The sequence below is a fragment of the Ambystoma mexicanum genome, chromosome 2q (assembly GCF_040938575.1).
Source record: "Ambystoma mexicanum isolate Mex_15411 chromosome 2q, UKY_AmexF1_1, whole genome shotgun sequence".
Classification (NCBI taxonomy): domain Eukaryota; kingdom Metazoa; phylum Chordata; class Amphibia; order Caudata; family Ambystomatidae; genus Ambystoma; species Ambystoma mexicanum.
The window spans coordinates 449,766,629-449,781,442 of record NC_090924.1 but is presented as its reverse complement, the minus strand read 5'-3'; the positions used below and the strand labels follow the sequence as shown (position 1 = coordinate 449,781,442).

Sequence of the window (14,814 nt, the reverse complement as noted above, 5' to 3'; positions counted from 1 at the left end):
GTAACATAAACTGCCAGAATACACTATGGTTAAATAATGTTTGCATTATTTTATAGGAGAACATGTTTGCTTATAGAGCTTAATTTTTGCAAGATGTTTTACAAAGCTGCACTCTCTCTAAATATATATGGGCCAGATTTTAAAAAAAGTGTTTTTGAATGGGAAACACCCATTGAAAAAACTGTTGTTAATCAGGAACATATATGAATGTATATATATGTATACAGAGAGAGTGGGGGAGAAGGAGAGAGTTATAGGAAGAGGGAGAGGTAGCTATAATTTGAACATTGTCAGACTTAGGTTTACCATGTTTATTCTCACACCGTTTTCCAACTACTCAACACAAACAAGGCTACACAGTAAATGGGACCATATCAGTTTGGAATACATTATGAAATGTAATGATTGACCGTTCACATTGATGTTGTGTCTATAATGACACAAATTGGCAAGGCCTATTGGTCTGCAAATGTAGAGGATAATCTTTATTTGTCCTTTGGGAACTTTACAAAACAATCTATCCCTCTACATATAAACGCCAGACCTTTTGGCTTTCCCGCTGCTTTTATTTGGTTCCAATGGATAGTTTCAATGTACTTTTCAGTGTACTGTCTTCTGATAAGTGTGAAATAAGAGTAACGCCTTTCTGATGGCCACACACACACACATTGTGTAATCAAATGAAGTGATATGTGCTGCAGGGGAAAATGTATCAAATGTGGACAGATTTATAATGTCTATGGGCCTCATTACAACCGTGGCGGTAGCCGGCCTGTAAAGCAGGCACGGCTGGCGCCGGATTTGCATTTTTTCCGGCACCCGTGAATGGGCAAGAACCGGGTCAAGCCGAGTTAGGCAGACCGGGTAATTGCCCATTTTCGGGTGCCGGAATCAAGGTCCTCCTCATCCCCATTCCGCCCCATAGGACTGAATGGGAATGGGGACGCGGATGCACCGGCACATTCAGAGTTGTGCCGGTGCATCCGACGTGCTGTGCTCTTGGGTGCCTGTCAGCCTGCCAGGAAAAACCTGGCGGGCTGACAGGCAGCCGTGACCACAACACGTAGTATGGCGGTCCGGGAAATGCGGTACCGGCATGCTTACCGGTACCATAGTTCCCAGACCGCCAGGGTCATAATCAGGTCCTATGTCATGATATAATGGTAATCTGGGACAATGTCAAAACCCAAAGCATCTGTGCCCCTTTACAGCAGCTTATAATGCCTTTGCAATGCATTGTAAGTTATTGCCCTGTTTCAAAATGTATTGTGCCTACATTGATGGTGAGGGGCAGTATGATTTATTAACACACAGGGTAGAATGTTCATGGCACTGCAGCCCTTCAGATTTCTTTAATGAAGGTTTTAACTCCTATTACAGCACAGAACAATTGACGGACAAAGAGTAGAGTTCCTAAATAAGAAAATAACCGACCAACAGGACCACTCATATCAAGCAACGATATTCGCTTGGAACCCAAAGCCTACAATAAAAGAACATTCGGAGGATCATCTTTTTCTCACCTGGCAGCAATAACCTGGAATGACCTACCAAAAACATTTTTAACAAAAGGGATCCTTTGGAATTCAGGAAACTACTCAAAACTTGGCTCTTTGCTTCAGAACCAGAAGGAAATGACTAGGGAGCATGCACCCAACGGGAAACAAGAACCTTAAGGAGTAATCCATGGCCCTAACTTAATCATCCCTAACCAGAGGGCGGGTGAAGGACCCCCCAGCAACCCATGTCTACAGAGGAGACTTAGGTAGGTAAGGACCCCCCAAGGGATAGGCAGGAGTGACCAGAACCCTCTATCACAATCATCCCCAACCCAGGCCGGGGAACACGCCAGCATCGGCCAGGTAGACATACCACTAGAGTAACACAGAGGAAAACTGCCACTCCTCAACATGCCCACCAACTAAGTGGACAAACTACCACACCAAACACACAGGATAATCATAGATGCTAAGCACAGAAACTCAAAGACAAAGAGGTAAGGAAAACCTGCTAACCCAACTCTAAAACCTCAACTTTCCGCATACGCTTCCCATACAGAAACTCACACAACCACATCTGTGCACAGCAATACGCACGCACTTCACCACACTACAACAGACTAACAACACATAACCCCTCACAACAGCACATCGCAAGTCGCACTGACCCAAAAACCACACTTAAGGTCAGCGAACGGTGCAAACCGAACTGAAGCTGCCAACAGGAAATCACAACTCTCACTTTCCTATCCCCACTATACCCTGCTAACCCACCCACTCCCCCACTTTTTCACACCTTTCTTTTCAGATCCGCCAGAGCACCTGGGGACCACTCCGGTGTTGATAGTGTGTGATACAAATATCTTTAACATTAACATTTATTTATTTAATTTGGGCATTTATAAGAGCGCACCAAGCCCGATGGCATCTGGGCGCTGGTTAAGGGGGTAGTGGAACGGACACAAGGGGGTATGCAAGGAGTCTTAGTTGAAGAGGTGAGTTTTCATCTTCTTTCTGAGGCAGCCATAGGAGGGTTCATCACAAAGGTGGTCAGGGGCTTGTTCCAGAGTGCGGGGGTACGGGTTGGGAAGCTGCCCCCCCTCCTCTTATGCGGTTGAATCTGGGGGTGACGAGGCAGTGTTTGTAGGCCGTGCATTGTGGCCTAGTTGGTTTGCACCTCGAGATTCTGTTTATCAGGTAGTAGAGGGCATTGTTCGAAAAGCACCAGTGATCGAAGGATGAGATCTTGAAGTTCATCATGTCCTTGACTGGAAGCCAGCCGGAAACATGTGACAATGTTCACGGATGCTCCGTTTAGTATATCACCTTAAACACCTTTCCACTTATCATAAAATTGCCTGTGTCCCAGTTTTTCTATTTGTTTGGACTCCCTGTACTTAACTACGTCTTGTCTTCCCTGTTCATGCAAAATAGTGTATATATGCTGCTCCATATGCAAACTTCTGTATGTAGACATCAAAATCAAACTGCAATGCTACGGTGTGATCATGCTCAGTTATGACCACCCATTACATGGTTTGATTTTCAGGTGAGTGACTAGTTATTGTGTGATAGCACGCTAGTGAAAGTACTTGTTATTTTAAATTATATTTGTGCCCCTTACTGCATGACTTCCCATCAAAAGCAATATCAGCACTTTATGTTTGGTGTGAAAATATCCCTTGGAATGCAATCTTGTTACCGAGTCATTCTTTATTATTAGACTTTTGTCTTTTTTCAGGACTATACTGGCTCATATTTACTACTTACCCTTATTATTTTGTGTGACACTTGGGTGTCTTTCTATCTGCAGGGGAGAATCCAAGATCGATTTGTTGCCAGCGTTGGATACCATGGTAGCCACTGGTCTGAGACGAGACCCTTCTCGGGACAATATATAGGGATAACGTGGGAACTCTTGCTAACAGTTCTATGAATAGGTGCTTTTACTTTGCTAGTATGTTTGGCATTCTAATACTATGTGGTATATTCGCGTGACTCTAGAAGAGGTACTGCATCATTTGTATTTGTATTTATTGATTTATAAAGCACCTCACGCCAAAGCGCCGATCATCATTGATGTTACAGTCAGCTTCTAAAGAGGAAGTTACACTGCGCATAATTGTTTGCTAAGTTAGCCGAATTCGGTCATATGGTGGTCCTGGTGGAGAGCACATGTGGCCACCTAACCTCTTTGCTCCTTCAGTCTTTGGTTCAAGGCATGCAGTACTTACATAGATCATCCAGGCCGCGTATCGCTCAGCGAGATTATACAGCACAGAGGCTTCATTCAGATGGGTCATTATGACCATGTCTTCAATCTTATCGTACTTGGGAGGATTCTGAGGGTAGACCTGAGTATCTTTCACTGTTACAGTCTGAAAAGGAGCAAAGATAGGAAAGGTTTACTGTGGGGACTGGCAGAGTCGTGTGAGTGTATCATGATATATACATTTTTCAATTATTGTTCATGTGATATGCTCATTACCCTTCCATCGTCGGTCTTGACGGTGACTTTGCCACCCTCTCGGGCCGTGACGGTTCCTTTCACGTAGAGCTCTTTTTCGTCATCCACGTAACAAGTGTTCTTGGCATCAAATGGCCTGTTCTGGGCTTCAAGCCGCTCTTTGTCAGTCTTGCGCAAATACTGCGCTGCCTCCCCAAACACTGCCATTTCTGAGTCCCCCATGGTTTCAGAGTATCACTAGGAATGCAAAATAGTTTTTATGTAATTACAAAGCAACTCAAGTCGTCATTGAGTCATTTATAAAAACAAACATAATCTATATTGCTGGTTTACGTTGGTAAAATCTAAATTTACATACATGAAAATGATTATAGTCCACTTCAAGATGTTTCGCTACTTATAATCATTGATTTGTCCAACCTGCTTTTGTGGTGGTGGGCCTGATTTACAAAAAGAATTTCAACAGGACTTTCCCATGTTAAAACATGTTTGTGAATCAGGCCCATGATGTTGTAGTGTGAAAATGGATTGTGCCACTGTAAAATGCTTTTGTAAATCAGGCCCAATTAATTCTTGCATTCATTTGGCCACTCAGGCCACAACACATTTTCATCCGCTGCAGTGTTAAATGGAGGGGATTCTTTAAATGTGTGGTAGTGTGTTGTAGCACCACTGTCATATTCATTAACGCTAGTTCTAAAATTCGACCATAATATTGTTCATTTTTTATACTACCTTTTTAGTTTGAGATAACATGCTTGCACACGATCACCTTCTAAGCCAACTAACTGGATGTGCAGTCCGTGAGCCTGATTCACAAAGGTTTTTTTTCATTGGGAAAAACGGTTTGTAAATGAGGCCGAGTGTCTCCTATTGACTTAACTAAGACTGGATGCAGGCAAGTGCAGAATCCCCTCCGAGCTCACACTGCAGAGAGGAAGCAATATGCTTCTAGACATAAATCATAAACCTGCATCTGGAGAATGCCTTGCAAACTCCTGTTTCTCACACACGCAGGACGCGCTAGATTCTATGTGTTGTCTGCTCCAATCATGTTTTTGTTATTTAATCTTTTATAACGCTCTTAATACCAGAGACCAGTCTCTAAGCACGGGACGGGGATTCAAAGCTGTGTTTCTCTGTGTGGTCTTGCTTCCAAGACAAACATTTTGTTGCCCCTGAGCTATCCTCCTGGTAATAAGTGTCATGGAACTGTTTTCTAATTATGTTCGTGCATCATTTCACTGGCTAATAAACAATAAAATGTTACTAGCACGTAAAAATACTGGTGTCTTTCGAAAATAGAAACTATTTAACATCATGCTGTTTGCAGAAATCCTATCTGACCGTTTTGCTGGCATATTCCGGTTCCTCTTGCCTAATCCAAGTCCCGTCTTTCTCCTTTTAATTTAGCATCTAGTGGCGCTTCAGTACCACTGCCTGATAAAGTCTTGTTTTAAGAAAAGTGGGGCCTGGGAATGTCTGATCAAAGCACTACAACCAGTGTAAATTATGGCCCTCTTTAATTTTCTTTGCTCTTTTGGTTTTCCTTCCTCTTCCAAAGCCTACATAGAGGGAGTCCGACTCTTATCACTATTTTAATGTTTTGTAATCGGGACAAATGGCCTGATGCTCCTACTCCTTTATTTCTAAGGGCCTGATTTTGAAAAGCGTTTTTCAGTGTGAAAATCTGATTGAAAATCGCTTTGCAAATCAGGCCCCCTGCGTTTGTAGGATAGCCTGCCTCGAGAGCAGGGGAACATCACAATCATGTTAGATTTAGGCAAGTCCTCAAAATGTATCTATTTGACTTCTGCAGGCCGCCCTTTCTTTGTCTTACATTCTTATGGGCCAGCGGCATGGGGTGTAAGCTGTGTTCTATATATATATATATATCCCTTCTTCCATTGTTGATGTTTCCTTCAACATACTCCTTTTACACAGCCTAAACTTGGCTGTGCTGCTCTCAGAATGTAAACTGAGGCAGCCTTTAAATTAATATTCTGGATTGTGTTCTAGAATCTGTATTTGCGAACCCAAATAAATCAGCTTACATGGGTCTGCTTGAGCACATCTCAAGCCCATCACACAACCACACTCCTAGTACGCATGTGATTATTAGGTGGAAACTGTCTTCATTATAAAACCTCAACAGTACAGACAGAATACAACTAGCTCGCTTAATTCTGCATGTTCTCTTTAACACATCCCTTGAGTCAACATGCATCCAGAATCCCCACAAGCATTACCCTTCCCCTCATCTCTACACCTCTAACTATAAAACTCTCAGGCCCTGATTTACAAAGGAGTTTATTTAAATGAGAAAATCCCATTGAATAACGCTTTGTAAATCAGGCCCTTGCTGTTAATCTAACCCAGTACCCAAATGAACACCCTCCTCCCCCTTACACTCTCTTTTCTTTTTTCCTTGTCCTCCATAGACCATATTCTGGATACCCCTTGTGTGGGCACAATATGCCAACACCTAGACGAGCCTCTCCCCTGTGAAGCTACTACTGTGGTGACTTTGCACTTTATAAAAGATTTCTAACATAATTGTTGTCTTCTCTTGTTCCCTAGGTGTAAGTCCCCTCATTTTTGGTTTTGCCGAATTATTGTGGTGCAAGCTACAAATTTGCCATAACCATTGTTACAAAAGAGAGAGAGCTAGGGAAATTGGGTTTTGAACTGAGAATATCTGGTTGGCATAGCAACCAGCAATGCCGTGGCACAAAATGGCCAACTTACTAAAATGTCTTTTTCCAAACTCCTCCGCCGTACTACCCAATAAGGAGCTCCCTAACAAGATTTGCTCCAATCAGCAGTTTTGTAAGAAGAAAGTCGGATGTGCTTTCCATTTCCCAGCTGTGTAGTGATTTGCCTTAGTTATTGGGCTATTTTGAGCTATTTTGCATACAATTGGGCTATTTTTTGGTTACTTTTGGCAGCAATCTTTTTCTTATTATTCTCAAGGCTACCTCTTTACTACCACCACCCCATACCCACTCTCTCTAACACACCCCCATTCTCTCTACCCTCACCCAGCCCACTCCTGCTCTCTACCCCCCAGCAACCCCCCCCCCATTTCATATGATGGTTGGGTTCTGTTTGGGTTATTTTGGGTTAAATTTGACAAGTCCTCCAGAGGCTATGTTGTTGTTCATGTTTCCTTCTCCCAACCAACTACTGCCACTCAGCCTCTCCACACACACTCTCCCCCACCCACTCATCCATCCCTTGCCCCCACTTTCTCTACCCCCACCCACCCTACTCCCACTCTCTCTAACACAATCCACCCACCCTTCCCCACTCTCTCTACACCCACCCCACTCTCTCTAACCCCCACCAGCCACCCCTACCCACCCTTCCGCCACTCTCTACCACCATACACCCACCCTCCCCCACTCTCTCTATCCCACCCACACTCTCTCTACCCCCACCCATCCTACCCATACTCTCTCTATAACCCCACCCACTATACCACGCTACCCACATTCTCTCTACCCCCACCCACCCAAACCCCACTCTCGATCCCCATCCCCTCTACCCCACTCTTTCTAACCCCACCCTACCCCCACATGCTCTATACCCACCCCCACCTTACCCCCACACTCTGCACCCCTACACACTCACTGCACACCAACTCTCTCTGCCCCCAACGACCCTTCCCCCACTCTATCTACCCACACCCACCCTTCCCCCACTCTCTCTACACCCACCCCCACTCTCTCTACCCCCACCAGCCACCCCTACCCACCCTTCCGCCACACTCTACCACCATACACCCACCCTCCCCCAATCTCTCTACCCCACCCACACTCTCTCTACCCCCACCCATCCTACCCATACTCTCTCTATAACCCCACCCACCATACCACTCTACCCACACTCTCTCTACCCCCCCACCCAAACCCCACACTCGATCCCCATCCACTCTACCCCACTCTTTCTAACCCCACCCTACCCCCACATGCTCTATACCCACCCCCACCTTACCCCCACACTCTGTACCCCTACACTCTCACTGCACACCAACTCTCTCTGCCCCCAACGACCCTTCCCCCACTCTATCTACCAACACCCACCCTTCCCCCACTCTCTCTGCCCCCACCCACCCAACCCCCTCTCTCTTTACACCACCCACCCACTCTACCCACACTTTCTCTACCCCCACCCACCATACCTGCACTCTTTCCACCCCCACCCACACAACCCCCACTCTCTCTGACCCCACCCACCCTACCCCCACTCTCTCTATCCCACCACCCACCCTACCTTCTTATTCCCGCACCCACCCACTCTACCCCTTCCATTCCCCCACCCACCTTAGCCCTTCTATCTATGCCCTCTCATCCGTCCTCTTATACTCTCACTTTATTTTTTACCCCCTCACTCTCACTCTTTCTCACACATAGTTCTTCTTGCTCATCTTCGATGGCTCCCTCTATCAATGGCTTCCTCCCTTGCTCTATTCCCCTTCTCATTGTTTTGCACACCTACACTCCTTATCACATCCTGCTTTGAAACTCTGCACTTTACTTCTTGCACCCTGGTGCCTATGAATGCAAAATACAAAGAACAGCAGTAAACGCCAAAACTATTAGCATTACCAATGCTTGCTTTCAATTGGAACCTTACTTCTCATCTCTCTTTGTCTCCCTATACATTGCTGATAAATTGAATATCGGATCAGGAAAGAAAGTCAACTGCTTCAAACTAGCAACATGGAAATCTGGTCCTGTTTGAACTATAACCATCAGTATTAGCGGGGGTCGAATTTGAGAAGCCCCTTTAATTTTTTAATTTTTTTAAATGTTTGCATTTATGTCAGCGCACAAAACCCTGAGGCATTTCAGTGCTAGTTACAGAAAGTGCATGGTACATTTAATGAAGTGCTAGAAAACGCATAACGGTTAGAGTCAGAATTTGTGTATGTGGGCAGACTGGCAACGCATCACCTCAGGGTGTGGGGGGTTACATCAGGCGTGCAGACAAGCATAAGAGACAAAATAGGTGTGTGCATGCAGACTGGCAAAGCCTCCCATCTTGTTGCAGGGGGCTCCATTAGATGTGCAGACAGACATGTGCAAAACATAAGGTTCATGTGCAGTGCACAGGCTGCATGTCAAATTAGATAGTTGCCGACAGGATAAGATACATAAATCGCACACAGGCTGACTGGTCAAAATAGGTGGTAGCAGACAAGACAAATACAAATTCAAGGTAGGCATAATGTAAGAAGCTAGTCATTAGTAGGCATATGGGACAAGATCGATGAGTGTACGCAAACTGGCAGAGACTCGCCTCATGTTGTGGAGGATTGAAGGGGGTGGAGAGCTACTACACGTGTGACCAGAATATGCAGTAGCATAAGAAGGCGTGACCATTTCCATAATACCAGTCCCCTGCTCACTCTGCCTGCATCCTCTCCAGTCTGATTCTGAGGGACACAGGGCCCTGGCAGCCTCCCCCTGGGTATTGTGGCACTTGGCACAGGCTGTACAACTTTGCAAACAAAGAATCAGACAAGAGGACCATTTCTACATTGGCACGATAACCCTCTGATTATGTCATCAGCTCCAGGAGGAGAGAATGATAGACAATGTGGGTGGCTCTTCCCGAGCCACACAGAGCTTTCAAAGGTATTGGTCCGCTATAACACCTACCATTTAATATAATCCACATCAATGGTGCTTACTCATGATATCACACATGGAAACATGATAGGGTGAATCAGGCACCCCTGTCCAATGACTGGGGGCCTGATTTACACAGCATTTTACAATGGGATTGCTCCCAGTGGTGGCACTCTCAGTAAAATGTTGTACCCATGGTCGGCCCCATTTTTATAAAACATCCCCTTTCCTTGTTTTCAACATTCATTTGAAACACCCCTTTCTCCCAAAATCAACACCCTGATTCTTGAAAATCTCTTGCCTGCACAAGACAACCAGACATCTCCATGTATTGCCCTACTTGTCTTCACCTCACATAATTGTTTCACACAATAATCTTTTGAATAAAATGTGCAAGTGTGCATGCATTACACTATTTCAGGCTTATGGAATGCAGGCATTTACTGTGGAGAATACACAGAATGAGGGGCTTTGGAATGCTAATGTCCAGTGAGCTCTGACTTGTCAGGGAAAGCCGTCATTAGCACTCTCTATTTCACACTTATGTCTGCCCCAGCCAAATAATAAGAATCGATAAGACATCAAATCAACTTAGGGAATGACCGGGCCTGTGACGACCAGCTCTGCTTTTACCATCACACTTCAAAGCCATGGTTAGTGCCAACATTCAGTATGCAAAAAAAAACCTTTGTTAGGTTTTCAGGGAGGCAGACCTCTGCGTTTACACTTCAAAAAAGCACAATTTTCTGTGTTTTTGGGGACAAGGACACGTACCACAGAGCAATTTAAGTGTCACCACCTAGGGATTGCGCCACTCTAAAAACCTTTTTTTAAATGTATTGTTTTATATTGTTGTTGTTGAAAATTCAATGCAAACATAATAAAACTGATTGGAATAACACATTTTCAAGCAATGATTCAATATTCAAATGTAAAACATATAACAACTTGATAAAAACATGGCATTGCGCACCACACCAGTTCATCAGTTAGTGTTAAAATTCAGACTGCCTTGAAGTGCATCATTTGATTTAAGATATGGCTGCTTTCATGGGGATGGAGGGTAAAATTCCAAGATGTAATGGATCATTTACTATTGCTAAATTTAATGAAATATATCGACCATTAAAAATTATTTTCAACATATACACTGGCACAAGTATTCTTAAGTTTGCAAAGTATTTGTAGAAAAATGTCTTTCTTATTTTTGCAAGGCTTGGACATAGGACGATTAAGTGTTGTAATGTTTCTGGTTCCTTAGTATTATGGCAAAATCTACATATATTCTGACCAGTCTGAAGCATGTACACTCTGCCCAGGTAATTTGCTAATCATAGAGCCAGAGTTTGAGCTTGGCTCGGTTTGGATTGGCTATTAAAAGAGGTTCATCATTGTCTACCTGAGCCATTATCAGAAGGCATTGGTTCTTCCAATGCGCTTAAAGACTGGTCAGATTGATCTGCGAGAGTCTGAGCTATGTCAGGCACTAAGCTATAGGGGGCACATGAATAAAGAAGACATTTTCTGTAAAGAGCTACGGTATGCCAGAATACAATGATTTTTAATGATAGCAAGCCCAATTCATAACGTACCACTTGGATTGGGAAGCTTGATGTTAAAGTGCCTTTCTCCAGTAGTGACCTTCTAATAGATCACACTTGGCATGGTATTCTAAAAGTTTGGCTTTATCTCCATAAGTGACAATGGGAACTGCTCTGCTTGTAGAAGTTAATGTTGTGCTTTGAAGAAAATTTGCCATATTTCCGTTGAAGAATCTTATGTCTGGTTTATAGTTTCTATGGGATGTCATGGACATTGGAGGTCGCACCAACCCCAAATACTTATATCACTGCAAAATTACCAGAGGATGAGCATTCATACTCCATTTGAAAAATGTGTTTTTATTTAGTTTAGTCGTAGACATTATGAGACTATTGGATTTGCTGATGTTGATTGAAAGAGAGTTAGCTGCTGCATAGGACTCAAGGGAGGCCAATTTCCTTTGTAGGTCTATTGGTGTTTTATCTAAAATTACTAAGTCATCCGCATACAACAGCCATGATATGGGGAGCTTACCAATTTTAGGGGGAAATTAAATAGTTTTATTCATGTGGGGCTCCAACTCAGTGGTGAAGAAATTGAAGAGAACAGAAGCTAGAGTGCAGCCTTGTTTAAGGCTGCGAAAGGCGGGAATAGGTTTAGAGAGGAGGGCTTCTTGATTCAGTTTGACTCGAATTGAGGTGTTTGAATAGAGATGAAATATCAAATTCAGAATGTAAGAGGGACACTCAGTCTTGGTTAATTTGTCCCACAGAAGAGCTCTACGTACCGAATCAAAAGCCTGTTTGAAATCTGTAAAGGCAAGGTAAACCGGTTGGGCAGAGAGAGATACATGTTTCTTTATGGCAGACAGAGTAATAAGTTGACTGAAGTGCCCAAACCCGGGACATATCCGGATTGATGAATATCTAATTGGGAAGTGGTACAAAGCCATTTTGAAAGATGTTTAAGGATTACCCGGGCAGAAATCTTGCCTGGGATGTCTAGGAGAGCTATCGGCCTGTAATTTGCAGGCATGTCCCTGTCTCCCTTCTTGAAAATGGGGATTATAATTGACTGTTTCCACGACGAGGGGATAGAACCTTTGAGCAAAATCTGGTGAAATATTTGCAGTAATGTGGACGCCCAGTGGTCTGAATGGGATTTTAACATGAGGGTATATAGACCACCTGGGCCGTGAGCCCTAGAGGTGCTCTGTTTTTTAATTTCCAACATAAACATAATGTCATTATGATTGAAGGTTAATATTTGAAGATCGTACGAGGAGGAAAGGGGAATGGGTGTTGAAGTGGTTCCCTCAGCAAATAGGTCAGTATAGTGTGTGATCCAGGTTTGTTCGCTAACTGAATTAGTCATCGTCGGGAGTGCCATGGTATTTGTGCCGGTTCTTAGCAGTTGCCAAATCTGAGCACTAGATTTAGATGCTTATGCAGAAAGCATGGCTTCTCCATCCAGTGGTGTCTTTTTTGCTAAATGCATTCTGGACCAGTTTCTATATTTTGTCTAGATCTTTCTTAGCATAAGGACTTTGTCTACTGAGGCCCCTTGCAACACGCATCTCTGCTCCCTTCTACAAATAGTTTAAATGTTCCTAACTTCCTGATCATAGGTATGTTTATGAGAGAAGGAGGGTCGCGGCCCTCTATTGGAATGTTCTATGAAAATGTTCAGGAATGTGGTGTATGGCTCGAAGACTTGGTTCTCAGTTGGACAACAAGCGTTGGTTAAACAGGCAGTAAGATGTTGTAATTTGGATTCTGTCCAAGCTAATCGGAAAACGTTTTTGTAAATCAGGCCCTAAGTCTGCTCCAAACCTTCCGACCTTTCGCAGATAGCAGTTTGATTTCACCTTATAAAATATTTCTCTCAACAATGGTATGTCCCACCCTTAAAATGATGAAAGGCTGAGTGAGACACATCATGTGCTCGGCTGGAGGTACTAGCCTCAAATGGCACATCCCAATAATCCACCTCATTTTACGGCCTTTAGAATGACGAAAGGTAGAGTATGACCCACCTGACATGAGGCTGACTCTGACCCAGCTCTACTTGCTGGTTAACAATCATAATACTCCTTTATTGCCTTGAAAAGAGTGAAAGGCAGAGCCAGAGTACCTCCTGGCCTGACATGCGAATGCCTTTTCCCAGCCCTACTAGCCTTTCATTGAGAGGTATCTCTTTCTCTATCTGCCATGCGCTGCAGTACTATTTTTCCTCTCTGCACGCTCCTCTGTGTTGCTCTGCGTGGTCTCTCTTTTTACCCACCCTCTGCCCACAGGCCCCTCCATGATTCACCACGATACAAAAGCCAACACTAATGTTCCTGCCCTAATGTTCTGAGTGTCTGACCCGATGTTCTCAGTGCCTGCCCTGGTGCTGTGAACGCCTGCCCGGAAGTTATGAGCGCCTGCCCTAAGGTTCGTCTTCATGTATTTTATTGTATGATTTTTCCACTGCATGCCCTTAGTGGCAGCATCAGAGTGGTTTGCTGGAAGGGGGTTTAAATGCATCCTAGCTACACCAGGGGTCTGCAACCTTTCGCTCTCCAGATGTTTCGGGCAACAATGCCCATGATATCTGCTTATTGACTATGCTGATTAGGGATGATACAAGTGGTCCAAAACATCTGGAGAGCCAAAGGTTGCAGATCCCTGGTCTACACTGATGTTCTGTGTGCTTGTCATTGGGTTCTCGTTACTTGTCCTGATTGACACGTTATCTTACACTACAGAAATACATAGAAGCAACATAAGTAAAGCAAACATAAAACAAACTTTCCCGAAAACACTGCAATTGCCCTACAAAACTATAAACGCTCTCTGCACCTAGCTGCTCCTTCGTGCATCCCGCTCCACTGCCACCCGCAAATACCTCAATGCTTGTTGTAAAGAGCTGTGTATACTGGCAACTTGGCTGCGTTCACTTTTATTCTGGCTCCCTGCGTACAACTGAAAGATGGCCACTGAGGGCCTCCCCGCAGATTGCCCCCCCCCCAGCCATGGCCTTGAGCATCTGAGCAGATAAGGAATCCGGGTGAATGGGGGATCTGTGAGACTGTGCGCTCTTAACCCCACAGGCCTGCTTCAGAGCTAGGGGGACCCAAGGCAGCAGGGATGGGTGGGCTGATCTGCAGCCACTGGGGGCTACTCATATAGATGCATCGTTTCATGGGGCGGCTGCTGTTTGGGATGAGGCTGCTTACCTTGCAACACCCTCCGCTTACGATACGTGTTCCCCAGTCCCCTGTGAACAGAAAGGAAATGTGTTAAGCCACAACAACGTAAATGGAGACCCCTGTAAAAAATAAGAAATGCGTTAAGCAATAAAAACATAAATAGACTCCCCTGTAAAAAAGGCATGAATGCACTGAGCAATGAAATCATAAATAGACTCGCTTTGGGGCAGGACACAGCAGGTGCGGCTGGAGATGGGGAAGCTGCGTTTGATGGCGCCTGCATATGTGTTCACACATCGTTAGACGCAAGCAGGCAGAGTTACGCCATCAATACAAGGTGACCAGCTGTGCGTTATCTAGGATTTGGCCTCAGAATAAAGCACCAAGCTGGGGCCGCTGGCATGCACGTATTCCCTAGGCAGGCATCAGTGGTCACAAGCCAAAGGCTGTGTCACTTTAAACATGGGACCGACGTCT

At 44.5% G+C, this 14,814-nt stretch overlaps 1 protein-coding gene across 2 annotated transcripts in view; it reads right to left on the bottom strand.

The window, feature by feature from the left end:
- Positions 1–14,497, bottom strand: part of LOC138569505 (myosin-4-like) — a 73,154-nt gene extending 58,657 nt beyond the window's left edge. For both annotated transcript variants that reach the window (XM_069647539.1, XM_069647538.1), the window contains exons 1-3: positions 14,365–14,497; positions 3,988–4,203; positions 3,734–3,877 (exon numbers count right to left, since the gene is read on the bottom strand). In XM_069647539.1, coding sequence (XP_069503640.1) covers positions 3,734–3,877; positions 3,988–4,188 — 345 coding nt within the window. In that variant the 5' untranslated portion in view covers positions 4,189–4,203; positions 14,365–14,497. The remainder of the gene's footprint in view (positions 1–3,733; positions 3,878–3,987; positions 4,204–14,364) is intronic.
- Between the last annotated feature and the right edge of the window lie 317 nt (positions 14,498–14,814).